The sequence below is a fragment of the Ceratotherium simum genome, chromosome 1 (assembly GCF_057802395.1).
Source record: "Ceratotherium simum simum isolate JZ-2026a chromosome 1, ASM5780239v1, whole genome shotgun sequence".
NCBI lineage: Eukaryota > Metazoa > Chordata > Mammalia > Perissodactyla > Rhinocerotidae > Ceratotherium > Ceratotherium simum.
This window is the reverse complement of record NC_141900.1, coordinates 67,441,169-67,466,536: the sequence shown is the minus strand read 5'-3', so window position 1 is coordinate 67,466,536 and position 25,368 is coordinate 67,441,169. Positions and strand designations below refer to the sequence as shown.

General features: G+C 38.1%; 1 protein-coding gene across 1 annotated transcript in view; it reads left to right on the top strand.

The window, feature by feature from the left end:
* AOAH (acyloxyacyl hydrolase) overlaps window positions 1–25,368 on the top strand; it is a 188,646-nt gene that overhangs the window by 12,145 nt on the left and 151,133 nt on the right. Inside the window, exons 2-3 of the mRNA XM_004418824.3 lie at window positions 14,339–14,434; window positions 24,425–24,491. Of these exons, the coding sequence (XP_004418881.1) occupies window positions 14,339–14,434; window positions 24,425–24,491 (163 nt within the window). The remainder of the gene's footprint in view (window positions 1–14,338; window positions 14,435–24,424; window positions 24,492–25,368) is intronic.

Genomic DNA, 25,368 nt, shown 5'->3' with positions numbered 1-25,368 from the left:
AAAGTAATTTGGTCTAAATGAAAATGAAAACACAATATAACAAAATTTATGGAATGTAGATAAAGCAGTGCTTAGAGAAAAATTTAAAGCTTTAAACATTATATTACAAAGAAAAATCTAAAATCAGTAATCAAAGCTTCTACCTTAAGAAGACAAAAAAAGAAGAGTAATTTGAACCCAAAATAAGTAGAAGGAAGGAATTAATAAAGATCAGAGGAGAAATCAATAAAATTGAAAACAGAAAAACATTAGAGAAAATTGATGAAGCCAAAATATGGTTCTTTGAAAAGATCAATAAAATTGATAAACCTTTAGCTAGACTGACCATTAAAGGCGAGAAAAAACAATAATCAAAATCAAGATTAAAACATCAGGGAGCATCACTATAGACACAACAGAAATTAAAAGAATTGTAGGGAGGGCCAGCCTCAGTGGCCTAGTGCTTAAGTTTGGTGCACTCCACTTCAGTCACCCAGGTTTGGTTCCTGGATGCGGACCTACACCACTCGTCTGTCAGTGGGCATTCTGTAGTGGCAGCTCACACACAAAAAGAGAAAGATTGGCAGTGGATGTTAGCTCAGGGCAAATTTTCCCTGGAAAATTTCAAATTCCTTCAAAATTTTTGGCTATTCTGGCTTTTCTGCATTTCCATATAAATTTTAGGATCAGCTTGCCAATTTCTACAAATAAAAAGGATGTTAGGATTCTGATCAGAATTGTGATTAGTCTATTTGGGGAGTGTTGCTATCTTAACACTATTGAGTCTTCCCATCCATTAGCATGATCCATCTCTGCATTTCTGTAAAATGTTCTTTAACTTCTTTCAGCAGAGTTTTGTTTTCAATATAAAGTAACTGCATTTCTTTTGTTTAATTTATTTCTAAATATTTTTTATTATATTGTGAATAGAACTGTTTGTTTTAAATTTCAATTTTGGATGTTTGTTGCTAATATAAACAAATATAATTGATTTTTAATGTTAATCTTGAATCTTGCAACCTTGGTAAACTCACTTATTGGTTCTAGTAGTTTTTTTTTTGGTAAATACCTTAAATTTTGAAGGAAAAAGAATTATAAGGAAATATTATGAACAATAGAAAATTTTGATAAAATGGACAAATTCTTAAGAGAACACAAATATCCAAAAATGACTAAAAAAGAAATAAAAAACCTGAATAAATCTATATCAAGTAAAGAAAATAAATTAATAATTAAAAATTGTACTAGTTTCCTAGGGCTGCTGTAAAAAAAAACAAAAAACAAATTAGGTGGCTTAAAACAACATAAACCTATTCTCTCACAGTTCTGGAGGCTAGAAGTCTGAAATCGGGTGTCAAGCTCTTTCTCTTGGCTTCTGTGGTTGCCAGCAATCCTTCACATTCCTTGGTTTGCAGCTGCATAACTCTAATCCCTGCCTTTATTGTCACATGGCCATCTTCCCTCTGTGTGTCTGTCTTTACATGACGTTCTCCTTTCTGTGTGTGTGGCTGTCTCTTCTTATAAGAGTACTGCTCATATTGGATTAAGGATCCACCTTACTCTAGTATGACTTCGTCTTAACTAATTACACCTGCAAAGACGCTATTTCCAAATAAGGTCACATTCTGAAGTTCCAGGAAGGACTTGAATTTAAGAGGGATACTATTCAACCAGATGCAGAAAAGTTCAAGCCTAGATGGCTTCACTAGTAAATTCTATAAAATACTTAAAGTAGAAATAATGCCCATATAACACAATTTCTTTCATGAAATGTAAGAGGAAGGAACACTTCCCAGTTCATTCTATGTTTTACCCTAGTGCCAAATCCCGACAAAGATATCACAAGGGAAAAAATAACAAACCAACATCCTTTATATACATAGATGCAAAAATCCTTAGCAAAATATTGACGAACTGAATCCAGCAACATATAGAGTGAATTATACACTATGACCAAGTGGGGTTTATCCTAGAAATGCATGGTTGTTTTAAAATCTGAAAATCAATTAATAGAATACACTAAACTAGTAGAATAGAGGCCACAACTACATTACCATCCCAATAGAAATAGAAAAATTATTGGATAAAATCCATCACCTATCCATGTTAAAACCTCTCAACAAATTATGAAAGAAAAGGAAACTCTCTGAACCTGGAAAAGGGCATCTATGAAAATCCTACTGCTAGCTTCATACTCATCATGGAAGACTGAACACTTTCCTCCTAAGATTGGGAACATGGTAGAGATGTCCACTCTCACCACTTCTAGCCAACATTGTATAGAAGATTCTCTTCAGTTTAATAAAGAAAGAAAAATAATAAAGGAGTGAATATTAGAACAGACAACATGATCCTGAACATAGAAAAGCCTAAGGTATTTACCAAAAAAAAACTACTAGAACCAATAAGCGAGTTTACCAAGGTTGCAAGATTCAAGATTAACATTAAAAATCAATTATATTTGTTTATATTAGCAACAAACATCCAAAATTGAAATTTAAAACAAACAGTTCTATTCACAATATAATAAAAAATATTTAGAAATAAATTAAACAAAAGAAATGCAGTTACTTTATATTGAAAACAAAACTCTGCTGAAAGAAGTTAAAGAACATTTTACAGAAATGCAGAGATGGATCATGCTAATGGATGGGAAGACTCAATAGTGTTAAGATAGCAACACTCCCCAAATAGACTAATCACAATTCTGATCAGAATCCTAACATCCTTTTTATTTGTAGAAATTGGCAAGCTGATCCTAAAATTTATATGGAAATGCAGAAAAGCCAGAATAGCCAAAAATTTTGAAGAACGCTGTTGGAGAACTGACACCATCTGATTTCTTATTTCAAATCACACAATTATTAACTCAAAATAAATCATAGACCTGAAGATAAGAACTGAAACTATAAAAATTCCAGCAGAAAATCTTTGTGACTTTGGATTAGGCAAAGATTCTCAGATATGACACCAAAAGCACTATACAAAAAGAAAAAATTGATAAATTGCACTTTATTAAATTTAAACACCTTTGCTCTCCAGAAAAATATCATTAGAAAGTGAAAAGCTAGCCACAGACTAGGAGACAATATTAGCAAATCATATAGACTTCAGTATAGCAATAATTATTTTAATTAACATGTTTGATAATTTTCATTTTCAAAATCCAATATTTTAACATATGCGGTGTGACACTTAGAAGCGTATAGATTACAAAATTCAATAGATCTGATTTGAATAACCAGTTAGCCAGTTAGCGGTTGAATCACCGTTTATCTGAAAGACCTTAGATATATTGCTTAACCTCTCTGAACCTCATATTTCTCATCTGTAAAATGGGAAGTGCCAATCTCGTGTGGGTGCTGTGAGGATTAAATGAGATATAGTTTCTAAAAACACCTAGCAGAGAGTTGAAACAAGGGAGGTCGTCTAGAAAATGTCATTTCATGTTTTCCTAAAATTTATTAAAGTAGAAGGCAACTATTAAAAAGCTTTTTCAGTGAGAAATTGTTTGATAAAATACGATTTATTGTTATTTTCTACTTACAAAAGAATACATGGTTTTCACAGAGGTTTTGGAAACTACAGAAGGATTTTTTTTTTTTTTTTAAAGAGTAAAATCAACTTTAACACCCAAACCCAAATGATCACTACTGATATTTTGGTATATTTCCTTTCACAAGTGCCTAGGTATATATTTATGGAATTTGCGTCTTGTTTTATTATTTTTATTTATTCCTAAATTTGGATTGTTAAGTAGACAATCTAAAAGCAAATGTCTTTTTCTTTCAACAAAACATTTGTAAGAAATATGGGAGTAGTAAGCTTTTGCTGGCAGGTGAAAACTTTTCAAGTAAGTTTGTGGATGTAGACTACTGGACATAGTCTAAGATTTATCTATCTATCCATCTATCCATCTATCTATCTATCTATCTATCTACCTACCTACCTACCTACCTACCTACCTACCTATCTTCCTATCCACCCATCCATCATTTGTCTATCCTTTCTATTCATCTATCCATGCATCCATCCACCACCTGCCCACTCATCCATCTATTTTTCTATCCATCCACCCTCTATCTCTATCCATCTTAGAATTCAAACACAGAAGTGAATAGAAAAAATGAAGTCATACTTTTTCTGAAAGAAAATCTGATTGACTCATTTCTTTAATGATAAGATCTGGCTTTGCTATTTAGGGTTACACAGAGAATATTTTTCATAACTTGAATGAACTAAAGCTGCAACTCCAACATTTGACAAAAATATGTGTGAAGTATGCATTCAGATAAATGATTTTATTTAAAATGTTATATAGGCAAAAGTGTATCAAAAAGGACAATATTTCAACTTCCCAATTCTTTCTGAGTATATTAGGTTTAACAAGGTCTCTCTAAGTGAGGTAGTAATAGATATAATTAAAAGATAAGTCGTAGCAAAACTTTTTTTTATATTGCCCAGAAATTGAAAAAGTGAAAGACTCCATTGACTAGGTAACAAATGTTTTTGCAAGTCAGGTGGTTTCTAGTTCTTTGCTTTCAACACAATTGAAGGGGGACTTAATAGAGCCTTCAGGTGATAGGTCATTTGAAATAGTTTTCAATAATAGATCTCTCTAAGATTTTTGGCATTTAACTTAGAAGGAGTTAAAGAATTGAGTGACATTACTATATCAAAAGTCCTTCTGGGGCCAGCCTGGTGGCGCAGCAGTTAAGTTTGCACGCTCCGCTTTGGCGGCCTGAGAGTTCGCAGGTTCGGATCCCGCGTGTACACTGACACATCGCTTGTCAGGCCATGTTGTGGCGGCGTCCCGTATAAGGTGGAGGAAGATGGGCACAGATGTTAGCCCAGGGCCAGTCTTCCTCAGCAAAAAAAGAGGAGGATTGGAATCGGATGTTAGCTCAGGACTGGTCTTCCTCACAAAAAAAAAAAAGTCCGTCTACTCTCATCTACTTATTTTAGTGAACATGTTTTCTCAGAACTTACCTCTTTAAAAATGAAAAATAAGAACAGAAGCTATGCTGAACCTTGACTCTTTACATGAATAAGTAATATTCTTCAACAAATATAGGTACTAATTAAAAAGGCCCAACCGTCTCATTAAGAGGTGCAATTCCAATAAAATTTTACCTTTACTACTTAGAAATTGTTTATCAAATTAGCAATACATATTGTTTAGATAAGTTAATTTTACTAATAAAGAAAACTCTACCCAGAATAATTTTTTAATATTTAGAGTATTATATTCACAGGAAATTAAAATTTTTATTTAAATTTCATACTTATTTTTAGTGTTGAGACCAACAAAATATTTTCAACTCTAAACATACGTAACATTGGGATTAAATTCTATACTGGAAGAAAATTCAAAGAAGTGGACTTTTCATTGAAATATGAATTCAAGGAGAGGAATTGTGAACAGAAATATCTCACTGTAGATAGAGTTCAGTTGTATACTTTTAAGTGGGTGAGACAGTAAAAATCACTATAGTATTTAGATTCCTTTGGATACGTATAAATGATTAATGTAATATTTCTATTGTAATACTTACAATATGCCTGAAATTATATCCTTTGGAACTATTTAAATTGATATCCATTAATTAGATTTTGATATCTATTAAATGTGGAAAGGGTACATAGTTTTTCCAATTTGTTTTAGGGGGCACAGAGCAAAATGTTTCAAAACCATTGATCTACATTCTAGACTCTACAGCATGAAGCCCGGGCTCTGTAGTCTGACCTTCAAGGCTCTTCATGATTTGGCCCCTTCCTACTTCTCTCATTCTTCCTTTCTGATGGACCTGGGCTCTAAGCCTTGGCCAACTCTTCTCTTTCTCACCTTAGGTCTTAAAATATGCTCCTACTCTCTCCCTGGAAGAATTTGCCTGTCTTTTTCTGTCTAATGAGATCCTCCCATCCATTAAGATTCAGCTCCCGCAGGAATATCTCACCAAAGGCAGAATTAGTTTCATCCTCCTCTCTGCTCCCAAAGCCCTAACAGGTTGCTGGAAGTGTTTATCTAGTCTTCAGTCTTCCCTACTGGTCTGTGACTTCTCTCATTCGCCTTTATATCCTCAAGCTTCTGAGCCCATAGTAGGTGCTAATAAGTATGTGTTGAATAAATAACAGGACAGAAAGGCTCCTGGCATCTTCACTCTCATTTCTGTATTATTAATTTTTTGTGTATTTCTAAATTAGCCAAGCCAACCATCCTACATCTCTCAGCACAGCCTGCTAATTTCCTCGCACTGCCATTGCTCGGGCTTTGCTCACCCTGGAATGCCTTCGGCTCTTGTTTTCACCAGTAATTGCCCAGTACAGTGCCTCTCTCATTGCCAATGTTCTTGGGAAAGTTGGCAGTTTGGAACTCACTGAGCATTTTCTCATAAGAACAATGTTCCTGGTGGTGGTTGAGTTAGGCCACAGAGCCTAATCTGCCCAAATGTAGTGAAAATTTTAGATATCTGCAATAAAAAGAAAATTCAGCCATAGAAAAGTAAAAACATTGCTAATAATTGCAACATGTTTTTCAAAGATAAGTTTTTGAGCTTCTATTCTAAAAAGTGTTCATGGAGAATATGTCTTTGCCCTATGGTGGTCTCAGCAAGTGGGAGAGGAACTAACACTTGTTAAATCCCTGCTCTGTGCCAGGTACCATGTGCATTTTATGTGTTGTAGCTCTTAATCCTCACAACACTTTTGCCAGATGTATCAGATAGCCTTTTCTGTATTACAAAACACCCTACATTTACACAACAATCATTTATTAGCTCACGATTTTGTGGGCTGGCAATTTTTGGCTGGACATCACTGGTGGTTCTTCAGCTGATGTCCCCCGGGCTCATTCCTGCTGCTGCACTCAGCTGGTAGATAGTGGAATGACAGGGGCTGGATGATATCGAATGGCCTTAATCACAAATCTGCTAGTTGGCTGGGGCACCTCAGTTTCCCTTCATGTGGCTTCTCCAGCAGTTTCGTTCAAGCACATGGCTATAATGGTCTAAGAGGACAAAAGTGGAAGCTGCAAGGCCTCTTGAGGCCTAGGTTCAGATCAGATGTGCTGTCACTTCCCCTAGATTCTACTGATCAAAGCAAGTCACAAGGCCAGATTCGAAGAGCTGGGTAATAGACACCACCTCTTCACGGGAGGAAGTGCAAAAATTTTGTGGTCATTTTTAACGTACTACATAAGTGGACATTATTCCATTCTGTGGGTACCAAAATCTAGGCTCAGAGAGGTTAACCATCTTGCCAAATATATCAGCTCATAAGTAATAGAAGCAGGATTTGAGCCCAGCCCTGTCTGACTCCAAAATTCTACTCTCTGCTATATCATAGCTTCTCCCTTCTCTTTCCTCCTATTCTTTTTCCTTCTCCTACCCGCCTCTCTCTGTCCATTTCCAGACTCAGAGAGGAGGAAGCAGAAGAAAAGGGTGAAGTTGCAGCATTCGTACCTGGGCTGTGTGCTACCATCTCTAGCTTAGTAACTAATATCTTAGGGACACAAGGCTTGCAGCAGGATGATTTTAGGTGATTATTTTCATATTTTTCTTTCTTATTTCCTTTTCTTTTTGCCAACATGAGAAAAGCCTAGGACAGTGATTGTTAATTAGAATTACAACATATAAAACCGTATCCTCTACTCCTACCCAACCAGTGAAATCTGAGAAGAGAATTAGGAGTTTGTGGAGGAGCCTTGGGGAGGGGGCTTGAGGGGATGCACTTGACAAACTCATGCTGATCCAACAAGGGTGCAGGGCCTCAAATCCAGGTGTGGCGTGACTCCAAAACCTGTGCTCTACATCAGCCCGGAGCCCAAACCAGAAACAAAGGGTCATCCTTGATTCTCACTTTTCCTCACACTTCTTCTCATCAACTCATAATATATCCTATCAAGTCAACCTCCACAACAGATCCCAAATCTCTCTCCCTCCATCCCCACTGCCACTCACTACTCTACTCATCATCTCTCTCAGGACCAAAATAGCCTCCTACTTCATCTCATTACTCTTCTCTTTGCCCCCTAAGACCACTTCTCCCCATGACAGCCAGCATGATATTTTAAAGACACATCAGATCACAGCAACCCCCTCCACAAAGCCCATCCATGGCTCCCCACTGCCCTCAGGGTGAATCCCTGCCTCTTTTGCAGTCTACAGAGCCCAAGGACCTGGCCTCTGCCTATTCCTGCACCTCATCTCACACCACTGGGTCCTGGCACCAGGTTTCCCTAGTCTCATTGCCATCAAGTGAGTACCAGCTCCCCCTGCCTACAAGGCCCGGCCAGGGTCCTCACACTTCTCCATCCTTTCCATTACATTAGCCATTTTTTACATGTCCTTCGGAGAAATCTTCTCTATGGTCTCTAGCTAAGAAGGTTTATACTGCCTCTGTCCTCATTACCCTCTGTTACTTCACCCCGCTCCTTTTCTTCATAACACCTAAAATTACTTATAATTATGTGTTTGTTTACTTGTTTACGGTCACTTTTCCCTAACTGAGCATAATCTCTAAGAGAGCAGGAACCGTATCAGTTTGTTCTCAGCGTATACTCAGAGCCCAGCACAGCACCTGGCATCTAGAAGGGACTCAATACATACTCTGTTCAGTCCCAGCTCCCCTGCTTACTAGCTACATACTTGGCCAGGCACTTAACCTCTCTGAGCCTCCATTTGCTCATCTGTAAAATGAGAGTAATAATCCCTTCATCTAGGTGTTGTGAAGTTTGAATGAGATGATAATGTATGCAAAAACCCTTTGAAAACTGTAGAGCACCCTCTAGCCATGTGATGAATTATTTATGCTCCTACTCGGGTTAAAAAGGAAGTGTAGTCATGCCCACCCTGGCTCTGACAACTGCCAGGTGCTTTCAAGGCTTTTCAATGAAGTGTGGGCTTCAGACAAATGGGAAATTTAATAGACCGCTCTCTGCAGTTGGCTGCTTTTTCAGGCAGCACAGATATGATTATAATTAGAGTTTCAAGAGTTGTGTTTCATTTCAAAAGGATTCCGTGGGACAGTCTGCAGTCTACCTGAGGTATGTGTCCAGAAGCAGATCGCTGTGGCAGGTGTTTTTATTCGGGCCTGTTTGCTTCTTTTCCACTATCAGGAGTGTCTGTTTCTATTATACTCATTATTTTCAGACGTCAGGTGAGAAGAGATTTTCCATATGTGAGATTTCAGTTGGCGACCACTGAGCAAAATGAGTTGTTCTCGCCCACTCTTATCACTTCCTAAATGAACAGTAGCCTGGACAAACTCGCTTTAGCAGAGCCAGGCTTTTATTAGCAGCCAGAGAATAGTCTGTAATGGGAGGAATTACTTTGCCCATGCATCTCTCCCAGGGAAAACATTCTTTAGCCTGTCAAGACAGTGAAACCTCTTATTAGAAACTGTAGCAAAGTCAATTTATCCGTTCTTACCACTAAAGGATTCAGGACACACCGCGCTGCAGACGCTAAATCAACAATCCAGCTGGAAGGGGAGTTGAGCCCCCTGGAAATGGGCAGAGATGTGTAAGGGCGCAGGACTCAAATCAAAGCTGAGCCCAACCTGGGCGTTTCCGTATTTCAAACCCCATTACCTGCTTTTCTGCGGGGTCCTTTTGATCATAATAACTCTTCACTGGGCAGAGTGACGATGGTGGCAAGATTCACCCAATCTTCAGAGATGGCTGAACTTTTTTTGCCTCCTTTTTATTTATCCTTTTATTTAGTTATCTTATGATTTCCAACTTAGGCAGCAGTACCAAGGAGTCACAAAAGTCATAATAGCCCTTGATGGGATTCCTTTGAATAAACTTCAGAAGAAAAGCCTACACCTTTAATTACAAAGACGCAGGTTGGTCTCGAGCAGCACAATTCTCTTTGCGTTCATCCTTCCAAGCCATGGATTAAAACAAATACATATATGTACTGGAGTTGAATTTTTCAAGGAAAGGAAATAGTGTGCAAGGTTGAAATCACTGGGGTCACCAAGAATGGAGCCTCCTCAAGAAAAAATTCCAAGAAGTGTTCCCTTATGCCCCATGTTCATCCAATATTCCTACTACACTGAACCAACTGTGGATTTCCAATTCTTGCATACCATCAAGCCTATTATGCTACTGATTGTAAGAAACTATTATTTAAGGTACCAATGAGGAAGAAAATTTGATGCTAATTAAATTGTGAAAAATATGGAGAAATATACCATGTTCTTTCAGGCCACCAAGTCTTCTTCCTCTCCTGGGGATGCCTTTTCTCCCACTTCCTCTGCCTTAAAGTTTCTTCCAAGTCACATCTCACTTAGTATTTGCCATCCAATTTATGTAAATTTGGGAGCTATATTGTGAGCTTCCTATGGACAAGGATCATATTCTACTCACCAGGGGCCCATCAAACCCTAGCACCATCTCTTGCCAAGAACAGCTGCTCAGTAACTCTTGGCTGAATGCGTACTTCCTTTGTTAAAGCCAGTCTTGGAAGACTCCTCTGATGTGCAGGCAATCTATATGTAGCTTTTGCCTCCATGATGGAGAAAAGAGAACAACTGGCAGAATTTCTTTAGCTATACATCTAGCCTTCCATAGGTTTTTTTATGAATGTCTCCATGAAGAGGCAATCCCATTCTCCACAGGAATAGAAGGAATTTCCCAAGAGTATTTTCTCTCACTCATCCATCCAATGAATGTGTACTGAGCTCATGTACCAAGCATGGTGGTAGGCCCTGGAGTGGAAGAATAAGTCATTGACCTTGCCCTCAAGGAGGATGATGCCTAGAGGGGAGGAAGTCACAGTAGCATTTAATACTAGTCTTGGGTGATGAGTATGAAGCCCTGGGGCAATGGAGAGGAGGGTGCCATGAATTCTGACTGGGGGAATAAGGTGAGGTTTCATTGGAGTTTGAAGAGAATCTTGAACAATTCATAGGAGCTAAGTAGGTAAAGGAGGGGAGAGTAAAAAATAACATACAGAAAAAAACAGAGCCTTTCAGACTAGAGGGGGGCTGCGGATAAAATGAGTTCACTACAGGGGATGGGCTTTTCTGAGGGGAGTAACATGTGCTTATTTCTGGTCCTTCCAAATATTTGGTGTCTCAAAGACTGGTCACTTAGGGGAAACTAAGGCAGCACAACAATCCACAATTGTCCTTGTGTGCTCCTTCATCACCTTACTGAGCAAGAAAATGGCATCAAGTCTATATTCACCCCAACATGCTCCCTGACCTTATTCCTTTGACAGATATTTATCCAGTCCCACAATGTGTCTGGAACTATTAGGGTGTATCCTGAAGGCTCCTGTTCCCTCTCAATCACTAAAATCACCCAGGCTATTTGTCATTTGCTTCTTTTCTTTGAAGGTGCGTGTTGAAAATGTTCTGAATAAATGAAAACTGCATTAAGCCAGATCTGGAGTAATCACAGTTTTCCACAATTTTTAAGAAGACATGTAAAATCATAACAGCAACAGGCTAGACCTCAGGCATAATTCATAGTGCAATTTCCTCTGTTTGGTGTCTGTGCCAGGTCTCTTAATTTTATTTCCACATCCCCACATCTCCCATGCTTCCAGTCCACTCTGGATGCCAAATGCTGCAGCTCATTGATAAGACGTTGTGTGAAGTGATTACTATGCAAGATCTCAACCGAATCTCCACCATGGTCTTCTTTGATCATGAACTGCATGTGATGACCGTTTGCTACAGAATCCACTGTTTAACTCAAGAGAGGGCACTGGTTGTTTCACACCAGAATGGAGCCACCTCCTGTAATGACACTGGAACTGAGAGTAAGCGACGTCCTCAGGGAGATGACTGAGCCAGAACACAACTGCGGGTGAATCCATTAACCCTTTCCTGTGGAGACCTCCGGCAACTGACAGCTGAAATGTCACTCAGGTGGCTCTCCAGTCAGTTGCTGCAAGTCAGCCAACTCCTCTTGTCTCCTTACTTCAAACCAGGCTCTGTCTCAGGCACTCAAAGCTAGAGATAGTAAGGCCCCATTCCCGCCATCAAGGAATTTACGGTCTAACTCTAACCTCTTAAAAATGAAGTTCCAGAAGGATCAACATCAACCTTGATCGTTGATGTTGATAAATGCCCCAGTAATTTCTCCAAAGTCACATCATTTGTATATGACTGATCCAGTATCTGAACCCAAGTTTTTTTTATTTTAGATCCTCCCTGTTTCAACTATACCACACTGTATCCTCTTATCACATTGCAATATAATTATTTATAATTGTTTTTATTCAACAATTACTAAAATTTAGCTCCACCTAACTTAACAAATGACTATCAGAGACATAAATCAGGGTGTAAAAGTGTATTATAAATTTTGAAAATATGAACATATACTAAATATATTTTATATATTTAAAATAAAAGTGAAATTTGCTTATCTCTGGGTGATTTGAGTGACGTTTATCTTTTTTATACTGTCTGATATTTTTAAATTTTTCTAAAATGAGATTGCATTCCACCTGTATTTTTGAAAAGTTATTTTTAAAATAAAATATAAATAAAAATGCTTTTTAAACCATTGAGTATTAATAAGTATCAGCTACTAAATTCGTTGCAATGTAATAAAACTCTCAATGCATGGATTAGGTTAAAAGCACATCTAATCAACCTTGATCGTTGATGTTGATAAATGCCCCAGTAAGTAGGTGCTCTCAGAGCAGTAAGACTGTGGTTATCAGGATCGCACTGTCTCAGATTTGCTGAGTCCAGCTTTGCCCAGCTTTATCTGAGGGTACAGAACAATCGAGGCCAAAACCTTGTCAAATGTTGCAGTGTCTAGAAAGGTAGAAGTCTCTCGTTCTTTGTTGGCAATCTCACATTTTACAGAAGGTTTTATTTCTTTCTGTCTAGAAAAGCCCCATTGTACTATTCACATCTGTTATCAGCCACCTTCTCTCAAGGAGTCCTGGTGGGAATTTGATTTTAATGACACTGCATGCGTATTTGGGTTCCCAGCTCCTTGAGCAGATGGATAATAGTGAGCTTACTGCTGGGCCAGGCACCCTGGAACTTCTTCATTTGGATGCAAGCCTTTTCTTGCCTCCTTGGAAAACAACCTTGCTAATAAGTGCCACTTCTCTTATCTCAACAAGGCCTAACAATTTCCTCTCACAGACTTACTGATCTTTGACCAACCAACCCCTTGTGTATAAAAAAAAGAGTCCCCTCCTTTTGGAAAAAGGAGATTTGGACTTCCCCTGCAGTTCAGGAGATCAAGACTGGTGATAGAGCCTTCTAGGGGTGTAAGCCTATCAGTTCTGGGCCTTTACACCTTACCATATATCAAGGTAGCTGAAGGAATATATTCCTAACTTAATCCAAGGTTCCTTCTAGACACTTATTATGTTGGTACATGCTTTCAAGCACTGTGTTTTGTAGCTGGGAGGTAAAATAATATTTTACAATAGTGTTATGATTTCAAAGGCTCATTCAGTTGCACTGTTGTCACATTTAATCATCACAGCAGCCCTGTGGGAAACATATTATTACCACTACTTTGCAGTGAGGAAACCAAGGCTTAGAAAGGCTGGATGGGCCGGCCCTGTGGCTTAGCGGTTGAGTGCGTGCGCTCCGCTGCTGGCGGCCTGGGTTCGGATCCCAGGTGCGCACTGACGCACCGCTTCTCTGGCCATGCTGAGGCCGCATCCCACATACAGCAACTAGAAGGATGTGCAGCTAAGACATACAACTATCTACTGGGGCTTTGGGGGGAAAAATAAATAAATAAAATCTTTTAAAAAAAAAAAAAAGAAAGGCTGGATGGTGGGTCTAAGATTCAAGGACAGGACTCGATTCCAGTTCTTCTGACTCCAAACATTGGGCAATTTCCACTGCTTTTCTAAAATTAAAAATCTGACCCCAGGTCACAGGCTGAGAATATGTAGGAGGGGAATGATCCTATTCAGAAGGAAGACGACCACTGCAGAAGGAAGGAAAGGGCAGGGGAGAGAAGCCAATGTCTGTTGAGCTTCTGCTCTGTGTGGGCTGTTTTCCTTGCACTCTCTCCTTTAAATCTCATCTGTTTCTCCCATGTGATAGACAAAAAACAGAAATAAAGCAAGATTCAATTACTTCCCCAACATCACATAGCTTACAACCGGCAAAACTGGACTGACAACCAGTCATTCTGACCCCCAAACCCACCATCTTCTTACCACACTCCACATTTCACTATAGCTCACAGTGCATTTGTGAATGTGGTAGATGTTAAAAGGCAAATAGCAGATAAAAGTTCTCTGTTCTGGAGAGGTTGGTGTCCTTAAGGACACACATATATCCCCTTTCTCTGCTTTGACCCTCCAGCGCAGTGTTCTGGGTGACCTTGCTGACATGTTCTTCTGCTCCCTTGCAGGGTGTGTGCTGGTGGTGTCTATGATTGAACAGCTTGCCCAGGTTCACAACTCCACGGTCCAGGCATCAATGGAGAGACTGTGCAGCTACCTGCCTGGTGAGTACAGAAGGGGTCACTCAGCTGTTGGTCTGCGTTTTTTCTCACTTGTGAGTCGTCAGGAGTGAGTTTACATCCTATACACACTTATGGAAGAAAATCTGATTGTGTTATTTCTGTGAGTTGATATTCTTAGGGGTTCATAGAAATTAAAATAAACACACACAAAAAAACACTCTAGGCAGTTTTTTTCTCTGACATTTATTTTCCATCATGGCAGAATGATATTGCTTCAGACGCTTAGGGAATAAAATTTTGAATGGCCAATTGTTGTTTCCTGTGTTACATTTATAATGATTTTCCCACCTGATAATCATTGACTTAAGTACCAAGAAGGTCAAAATAATGAATAATAAATAATCTTCAAAGATTTATATTAATTTGACCACCTATACATACCCAGTTAGGATTAGGGTTAGGGCTAGGGTCAGCCCTACCAACACAGAGCTTCAGGCTGAGAAGACAACTGATCTCAAAACCCCAAATGGGAAAATAATCTGGGAACATTCCATTGACTTGAACTGGATCTCAGTAAAATCCCTTACCCACCCCGCAAAAGAAGGAACTGATCGGTGGTTTAAACAAGTTGTATATTTGTCTTTCAAGCTCAGCAGAAAGAAAATATTGATTCTATTTCTCTTATAGAATACTGTTAAGTGAACAGTTACAATGAATTAACTTCTTTGAGAGTCGAATTTTCATTCACTTAATGTTAAGGAACTAATTCATCAAGGATGCCCACATGATTGTTTCTAAGTAAGGTAGTTGGACTAATGGCAATTGTATCTTCGATTTATATAGCACGCTATGCCAATAGCACCAACACATTTTCAGAGAATTTATTGCTTGCAGTCACAATGTACATTCACAAGCTAATATTTTTAGAACTCAAAAATAAAGACGAGGAGAGGATAATACACAAACACGTGTGTTTACAAACTCCCAGATTAACCATTACCAAGATTTTGACGTATTCACATCATATTTCTTTTGTGGAATTAGAACGTAGCAGATAAACTTGAAACACCCTTTGGCATCCCCCCAACCTCTAGTTCCCTTCTTCTCCTACCTCCCTAGAGGAAAACACTCATATGAACTTGATGGGTATTGTTCTCGCCAAATTTTATACTTTCACATTCACTCATATGAATCCATAAACAATGTATAGTAGTGTTCTGTGGGTTATTTTTGTTGTTGTTGTTGAGGAAGATTCGCCCTGAGCTAACATCTGTTGCCAATCTTTCTCTTTTTGCTTGAGGAAGATTGGCCCTGAGCTAACATCTGTCTCAGTCTTCCTCTATTTTGTAAGTGGGTCACCATCACAGTATGACTGACGAGTTGTGTATGTCCACACCCAGGATCCGAACCTGCAAACCTGGGCCACTGAAGCAGAGCGTGCCAAACTTAACCACTAAACCATGGGGCCGGCCCCTGTGGGTGATTCTTTTAATCTTTCCTTGGGAAAACAAAATAAATGTAGAAAACTACACAAGATAAATGTATAGCTTTAACACCCTTGTAAACATAGCCCAGGTCAAAAAGGAACAGCTAGGTAGCCACACCAGAAGCCCCATCCACATGCCCTATCCCATCACAAATTCCTCCTTCCCTCTAAAAGAACAACATCTTGAATTTTACTGTAATCTTTTCCTTGCATTGCTTTATAGTTTTCTCACCCAACTGAGCATCCCCAGATGCCACGGTCTTGCCCAATTTTAAAAGTCTTGATGTGTCTTTTAAGTCTATTTTAATCTACAAATTTCCTTTCCATCCCTTCCTTTTCCTTGTAATTTAGCTGTGGCATTTGCCCTGTAGAGTTTCCCATAGTCTGGATCTTGCTGACTGCTTGCTTGTGGTATAATTGAATATGTTTCTCTGTGCTCTGTATTTCCCAAAAATTGGCCACTGGATCCAGAGGCTTGATCATACTCCAGTTTGATTTCTTTGGCAACACTATAAGTGGTGGTGTTTTCTTTCCTCAGGAGACCATCATAAGTGGTTTCTCTTTTTGTGATATTAGCAGCTGTTGATACTCCATGTCCAGACCTATTAGTTCATAGGGGGTTGCAAAATGGTGCTGTTCTAATCTATCACTTGTATTGCATTTAGTAGTTGAAATATATTACAGACACTTTCTCTCATCATCATCATATTTTAGAGACATTTTGCTCACAGTTCCTATGTTCATCCTAGGAAAAGCAGGGTAACGCTTGATGCTTTTGCTTTTTTTGCCAGTTCTTCAATAATTCATTACCTGTCTATTATCATCCCAAAGTAGTCAGTTAGTTTTCTTTAAAATAACGTAGTGAACTCATAAATTTATATGTATTTGATGAGTTTCAGTCTATTTCCATTATTATCCTTTTGAAGCTCAATTTGTCTCATATTTAACCAATGGGAACTTCTTCAGGTTGGCTCCTGAATCCTTTTGAGGACTCAGTAAACTTTGAGCCTAAGTAACCCTTGCTAGCTTTCTCAATAACTGGTATGACAGGGTGTTCCAGCTCTGTCTTGTACATTTCTAGCCCCAGGCATGAAATCAGTTATTTCTCTTATAAGCTCTGGTTTCTTTTAGTGGGAAATATTATTTTAAGACCACAATCTGGGTGCATAGGAATGCTCATTGCTACTGAGTTGGTAGTTCTTTCTAGGCTTCTTCAGTAAATAGTGATAGAAAATATACATATATACATTTACATATATAATTTTAAGATAAAATAACCAATGAGTTCATATTAACACTTCAAATTCAAATTCAAGGCTACAGGATTTTTTTCTTAATCTCTTCTGTATCATATCTGTATCTCCTTCTTTCCACACTCAAAGTCCTAATTCTCCAGGACAAAGGGATTGCTAGAATTAAAGTATCCCATAATTACTCATCCCATAATTACCTATCCCTCATTACACATATAGCAGTCTCAGAATATCAATTCGAATACTACTACCATTAATATATTTTATAATCATTGAGAGCAGTTAAAATTGTTTTTTGCATATGCTTTTCCCATTTCTCCACCCTTTTGAATCTTTGAGCTATATTATCTGACATATAGCCATTACATACAATACCCATTCCCTTTTCATCCTCATTTAGTCTTAGTCGCATCAGCAACTATATGATTGATGTTCACCACTGGCCCTTATGTGGCTGTCTCTCTAGTGGAGTTGTTGTCTAAAGCTCATTCCTCAGGAAGGGCTCATGAGAACAATATTCCTGAATTCTTGCATGTTGATAACAAACTGTCTGTGCCCTTTATACTTGAAAGTCAGTGTTTTTCTGAATATAAAAATCCTTGGCACACAATTTCTTTCCCTAAGTATCTTAAATATGTTGTTAAAAATCCTAATAATAATCTAATTTTCTTTTCCTTGTAAGTCACTTGCTGTTTTTGCCTAGAAGTTCAAAGGATTTTATTTCTTTCTTCTATAAAATTTAGTCATTTAACTAGAATATGTTTGATGTCAGCTGTTGTATATTTATATACTCAGGAGTGCAGTGTGCTCTCTCAATATGTGGTTTCAAATACGTTTTTTATAATTTCAGGAAAGTTTTTAGTGTTTGTTCAGTTTCCTTGATTTGGTTGCTGCTTCAGGGATTTCTATTATCCGTATTTTGAAACTTCTTTGTCTCTCTTTGATATTTTGCCTGTCTCTTGAATACTTTTTATCTCTTCATTTATTTTTTATTCTGAAAGTTTTCTTCTTTTTCATCTTCTATGTCTCTTAAGACGTCAGCTATTGTATTCACTCCCTCTTGTGTTCACTCTAGTTTAGACTTCACTTCTTTTATAATCTTGTATTCTTCCCTGAGTTCTTTTATTCCATGTCTGAGTTTTTCTAATTCTGATGTCTGTTGTTCTTTCATGTCTTATATCATTTTATTAATGCTTCTTAGCTCATTTTGAAATACACTGTTATGTTTTAATCCTTTTTTTGGCATTACTTTCTGGCATGCTTTTGCTATCTGTAGGGATGCGATTTTGTGCCATATTCTCTTTTTTTTTTCCTTCTCATAATAACTTTGTATGGGAGTTGACCTAGATACATTTCTGTTGCTCATTTTTATGTGAAATTAGTTTTCTAAAACTCTTAGAAAGAGAATTGGTTCAGGGTAGCTTTTCTAAATGCACAGAACTCCTTCTTTCCTTGTTTTTGTGTAGTATCACACACACACACATACACACACGGCAGCTTGCTGAGATTATCTGACTCTGTTCCTCCACCCACTTTAATCTGGATTTTCTCTACTTTGCTTCTATCCAGCTCAATTCTGATTCCAAACTCAGCAGTTTCTCCTCAGTGTGGGCCCTGTCCTAGAAGGGAGCTCTGGCAGGTCACTTTCTAGAATTTGTAGATGCCTGACCACTCTAGCCCCTTAGTCCTTCTAATCATGGGCCCTTTGCACTCATCTGCTATTACAGTGGGCAAAACCCCTCCCAGTCTCAGCTGCTCTTTAATTGGCCCACCATGCTTTCTAGTCAATACCTATGGGCTATCTGGGGATTCTCCTATTCTCAGGGGTATCTGACATCTCATTGCTTCCCTTTCTTTCTCTCACATAGACATTGATAACTCATAAGTCTTGTGGCTATGAGTGGTTCATCCTTGCCTATTTGTATTTTGGGGGTTTTGGAGATACCTACTTTTATTGTAACTATTGTCCATGGGTTTTTGGTTTTCTTGTCCAGAAGGTTTATCTTTTTCCCCTGGTAGAGATTCAAAGAAATTCCAAAAGTCTGCTGCCCCCACCATCATCTTTGCAGAATCTTCCCTTGTGGGGACTTTAATTTTACGTCAGTGTCAACTATACGTATTGCTCTGCAACTTCTGTTTTTCTCACGATGTTATGGTTTTGAGATCTATACATGTTAAGACATATAGACTTAGGTCAAATCTCTTAATTACTCTATAGTTCTTCACCATATAAATATCCCATATTTTATTTATCCATCCTCCTATTATTGGACATTCATAATCTACTATAAACCTTACTTTATATTTTCACATCTCTAGATTACAGAAAGAAGAGGAAATTATTACCATTTTATAAAAAGGAAAAAAATTAAAAACAGTCATAACTATCATTAAGACTTTTTTGATTGGTTGTCATTTCTGTGTAATAGACCACACTGACAGATACCACCATTTGTACTTTGAGATTGATTATCTCTTCTTAGGCAAAGTTTTGGTTGTTCAAAAATGAAAGGCTGAGTAAAAATCCTATTTCCTAGATTATCCTCCCCTAACATAATAGCTAAACATAAAACGATATGAACCAAGATTGCTGGTATTCAAGGTACCATCTAGGCTCCTTCTGACTCATAACAGGAACATTTCAGAGTCTGCTGAGGTAACAGGAGAAGCTGAAAGTTAAATTCTGGTAAAATAGAAGCTGGCACTTCACCAAGTGAAGCAAAGTCGGTATTTCAGTTTTCAACAGTAGGTTACCTTTCAATTGGAAGAATTTCAAAGGATTAAGAAGGCTGTTTGGGGTTATTTTCATCTTATTAATTAACGTTTTACCTCTGGATGGAAATAAGGCATCCAGTTCATGTTAAAGGCTCTTTCACTCAACAGACATAATGGGAGAGTGAGCATTATTGTTTCCATTTTATGGGTGTGGAAGACAGTGCACAGAATGGTCATGAGAATTGTATGGGATGACAAAGATAATCCGTCACTTAGCTAAGGATTTCTCCTTCTAGAAAACATAATAGGCCTGGCCATAGTTTCTACTTGCACCCAGTATTGCCTTCTGTCTGGTGTGCCAAGAGAATGGGGGTAAGGGGAAGTGAAGTTATGCACATCAACAAACACTTATTGTTTTTAAAATTATTTTTAAGTAGTATTGCTTTTACTTCTGAAGCTAAACAAGTACAGAAAATATAACCTTAGCAGAGAAAGCATGTAAGCAACATTCTTGAGAATACTCACTCAGTAAATCATGTTGGCCTTTCCTGTGCGCAGGAAGACAATTTTTTCAAATTGTGCAAAGCATTTCCGACCTTCAGTTTCACCTACTGCTTTTGCCTCTGGCTCTCATTAGTAAACACCTTGGAAGAATGTGAGAATTGTTAATGGGAAAGTGATTAATGGAATCATTCTCACTAGGGGCCAGCAGACTTATATGCCCTGAGAGTCTTGCTAGAACTTTACTTTCTTGGGTCACTTATGCAGAAATCTTATTTCCATGGAATATGATAGTTAAAAACTAATGTAGACTTAAAATGAACAAGGCAACTCTCCTCATGTTCTGCAGGTTCTGAAAATCTACATGCAGCCTAGAATATACAGCCACAAAACTAACTCTGTGGTTGGTTCATCTCATCCCACCTCGAATTTCTCATCAATAGTTAGTGTATAACAGTATCTGCCATACCTGAGGTAGGTGAGGCAGCAAATAAAATGTCCTTAGTACATTGAAATGCATACTACAAATAACACGGACTTTTGCAGTAAAAGATTTTAACCTCTTACTGAACCACTTACTTTATGTGATCTTGGTGAAGCCTTAATCTCCCTAAACCTCAATGTTCCTCCCTATAGAATGAGAGTAAAAACAACCACCCCCTCAAAAGATTTTTATGAGAGAGGAAGTGAAGGTAAACATGAAGGTGACTTACAACCAGGAATGTTCTAGATTTTATTTACACACACGTGTGGATACACCAAACAGATGATGATGCCCGTGCGAATGGCCAAAACTTTTTTCCTACGCAGTCCCAAGTCCTTCTGACTGTAGAAGCTATATGCTCTTGTACGTTCCTAGTCACAGCCACGGTTTAACTGTATAAATTTTACATCAGATAGGTTACTAGCAATATGATAGCGCCAATCTTTTCTTCAGCTGTATCAGTGACAGTCAGCTTACCATCTGATTATGGCTGACTTTTTTCCAGAGACTTTGCATATCTCTGCTCTGCACTCTTCTGTGTGCATCTAAAATTTAGCCCTCAGAGGGCCATCTCATGTCCCACATTAGCCATTGCTCCAGGAGCCTCTTACTCTTGATGATAGCAGAATCCTTTGGAGGAAACTGGTTGTTCAAACGGTCCCGCTCAGAGGGTGAGGAGAACCCAGCAGCCATTCACTTCAACTTGAGCAAAACAAGGTTCTAAAATGATACACACACATGCAAACACCTCTTATTTTACCAGAAAGAAGATGAATTTTCTCTGCCTTTCAGGCAATACTGCAAGTTTATCAAAGAACACTCTAATGTTGGTTTTTAAATTGCTCTGCTCTCGGCTAAGCTAATTCTACATTAGCAATACTTGAAACTCACTTCCAAAGTGCCTTCCAAGTTCACATAATTTTGAATATCTGTTACATAATTCTCCAAACTTCCAAGATGGTGTAGTGAAAGAGGCTGAATTCTCCTCCTACATTTTTCAGATGAGGAAATTGAAATGCAGAGAGAGGAAGCTACCTGAGTAAGGTCAGAAGCCAGTCAGCTGGTGTTGAATCTCAGATCTCTAAGTCTTACGAGCTCAGAGCTTCTTGACACTCTCCACTGCAGTGCCCCTAAAAGGGAGCACCCAGCGGGAAGAGGATATGTACTGGCTTCTTTTTTAATAGTTGTATTGAGGTATAATTCACATACCATAAAATTCACCCATTTAAAAATGTATAATTCACATTTTAGTATGTTCACAGAGTTGTGCATCCATCACCACAATCAATTTTAGAACATTTCGTTATACCAAAAAGGAACCTTGCACCCTTTTCTGTCTCTATGAATTTGCCTATTCTGGGCATTTAACATAAATGGAATTATACATCTGTGGTCTTTTGTAACTGTTTCTTTCACTTAGCATAATGTTTTTAATGTTCATCCTTGTTGTAGCATGTATCAGAACTTCATTACTCATTATAGCTGAATAATATTCCATTGTATGGATATATTTCATTTTGTTCATCCCCTTATTAGTTAATGGATATTTGGATTAACTTGTTTCCACTTCTTGGCTATTTTGAATAATGCTGCTATGACCATTAGTATACAAGTCTTTGTGTGGACATATACTGTTTATTCTCTTGAGTATATACCTAGGAGTGGAATTGTTGGATCATTTGGTAACTCTATGCTCAACCATTTGAGGAACTGTCAGACTGTTTACCAAAGTGGCTGCACCATTTTACATTCCCATCAGCAGTGTATGAGGGTTCCAATTTCTCTACGTCCTCATCATTACTTGTTATTATGTATCATTTTTATATAGCATATTACAGTGAGAGTGAAGTGAAATCTCATTGTGGTTTTGATTTGCATTTCCTTAATAGCTAATGATGTGGAGCATCTTTTCATGTGCTTATTGGCCATTTGTATATCTTTGGAGAATATCTATTCAGATGCTTTCTTCAAGTGTTTGGTACAATTCACCAGTGAAGCCATCTGGTCCTGGGCTTTTCTTTGTGGGAAGTTTTTGATTACTAATTCAATCTCTTGCTATATGTCTACTCAGATCGTTTATTTATTGAGTCAGTTACGGCAGTTCGTCTTTCTAGGAATTTGTCCATTTAATCTAAGTTATCTAATTTGCTGCCATGCAGATATTCATAGTATTCCCTCAGAGTTTTTATTTATGTAAGGTCTATAGTAATGTGGGGATACAGTTTTAAGTTCCTGCTTCAAAAGCACAATGTGTTTGAAGTCTCATACTTTATTGTAAAAAAGTCCTATGAACTACTCTGCCATAAAAAAAGACAAAAGAGTGCCATTAGCCCCAACATGGATGGACCTTGAGGGTATTATGCTAAGTGAAATAAGTCAGACAAAGACAAATACCATATGATTTCACTCATATGTGGAAGATAAACAAACACAGAGATAAGGAGAACTGATTGCTATTTACCAGAGGGGAAGGAGGTAAGGGGAGGATGAAAGGGATAAAGGGACACACAGATATGGTGATGGTGGAAACTAGACTTTTGGTGGTGAACATGATGCAGTCTGTATAGAAGCCAAAATATAATGATGTACACCTGAAATTTATACAATGTTACAAGCCAATGTGACCTCAATAAAATAATTTTAAAAGTCCTATGAATATATCTGTTTTAATATAAAAGTAATACTTACTTTATGTACCATTGGGGAAAAGTGAAGTCCTAGAGAAAGTTCCTCATATGGATCCCATTGTTTCACTGCTCTACCCAACAAGCAAGGTGTGGGTAGCCCTCTCTGAGACAAGCATGACAAGATCAATTGTCCTCAGGGAAAGTTTCCCAACCCTTCCCAGGACAGCCCATCTGTCCTACCTATTCTCAGGTCCTAAGTGGAATTACCACAGTTCCACAGTAGACTCACAAACTGGAGAAACAGGACCAGAGTTAACAGATTTCCTTGGGCAAACAGATCAACCCACAGAGCTTTCCTGTACTCTCATAACAGAGGAAGGTGGGGGGAAGGAGATTGTTTTGTTAATGGATATGTATGTGTGTCTGTGGTCTCAGGTGTAGATGGCAATGCAGGGACACCTGTGACAGTTAGTCTCCTTTTATCTCTGAAATAACAACAGCAAAAACCAAATAGCTGACGTGAAGTCTTTTTTCCCAAATGAACACCAGAGAAGAATATTTTTAACAAAGCTATATTTCAGATTATTTACTTTAATGCAAGGCCGGTTTCTTTCAACTTCAATATATGAGAACTTCACCAGCAGTCAGATGTTCCCTGCCGTACAAAAAAAAATAAAACCCCAGAATTTAAATGTATTTTTATAATTTTTAATAAATTTTATTTTTATAAACTAGTACTCTTTAGCTCATACAGTCAACACAGTGGCATTTAAATAAACCTGAGATGAAAATATGTTAATGGAAACATTAACTATAACATTTCCTCCAAACCCTTAAGGTTAATCACTTGAATTAATGATAAATTAATCACAGCTTCAATTCCTAGCAAAGATGATTATTATTAACTCATGCATTAAATTTGTCATCCTAAAAAAGATTCTATTTTCCCTTCTTTATTTTTCTTAGAAAAACTGTCCTTGAAGACCACCTGCTATTTAGTGGTTCACTTGTTTGGACCAGACATCATAAAACTGTGAGTATGCCAGCATGTTAATCTGATTTGGTTCCTGGGATATGGGGGGAAACAGAAAAACTGGGAGGCAGCTGGCTCCGTTTCCAGCAGGATGTGCTTACTGAACAAGGGCTGAAGCTGTAGTCCAGTTCTGGTTAATAGTGGAAAATTCAGATCTGACTCGGTTCCTTTGTCATTCTGGACAAAGGCTCTCCTTGAATTACAGTGTGGCAGCCTGGCTCAATTTCTCTCCAAGAGGCTTTCAGAAGGAATTTCACCACGAAATGCCAACGTATTACTGGATTCTATTGGCTGGACGCAGCCATCTGACCGTTTCTGCCGAGCTCCCCAGCGTGGCCCAGCCCTTCCCTACCCTCCCTCCTGTGTTTTCAGGCTACGTTCTTCTCAGGTTCTTCTCTTTTCTCCTCTCATTTGGGGGTTTCCTGGCCCTCTCCACTTCCTCATCCCCAACCCTGCCCCACAGTATCCCCACGTGCGCCATGATCATTGTCTGCCTGCTTCCTTTCTTTCTTTTATCTTTTTTTTTCTTCTATGAGCTCAGAGGCACTGGATCAGATAAATCATATTCCTGTTTATGGCACTTTCTCATCAAAGATCCATACATGGCTTTCTTATATTTATTATTTGGTTAGTTACTTAGTTATTTTGAATAATATAATTAGCTCCCAAACCCGCCACCCAAAACACAGTCTAGGACATTAACAATAACTTACTCTAACCGTGCGGTCCCTCTCTTTCATTCTCATGCTTTTCTCCACCCAAGTAACAAATTCCGCGTCCATCTTTCTCTTGCTTTTCTTTTCCTATAGTTCTATTATATGTATGTATATAGATTTATTATATTAATATAATTAATTCTAATTATGTAACAATATAT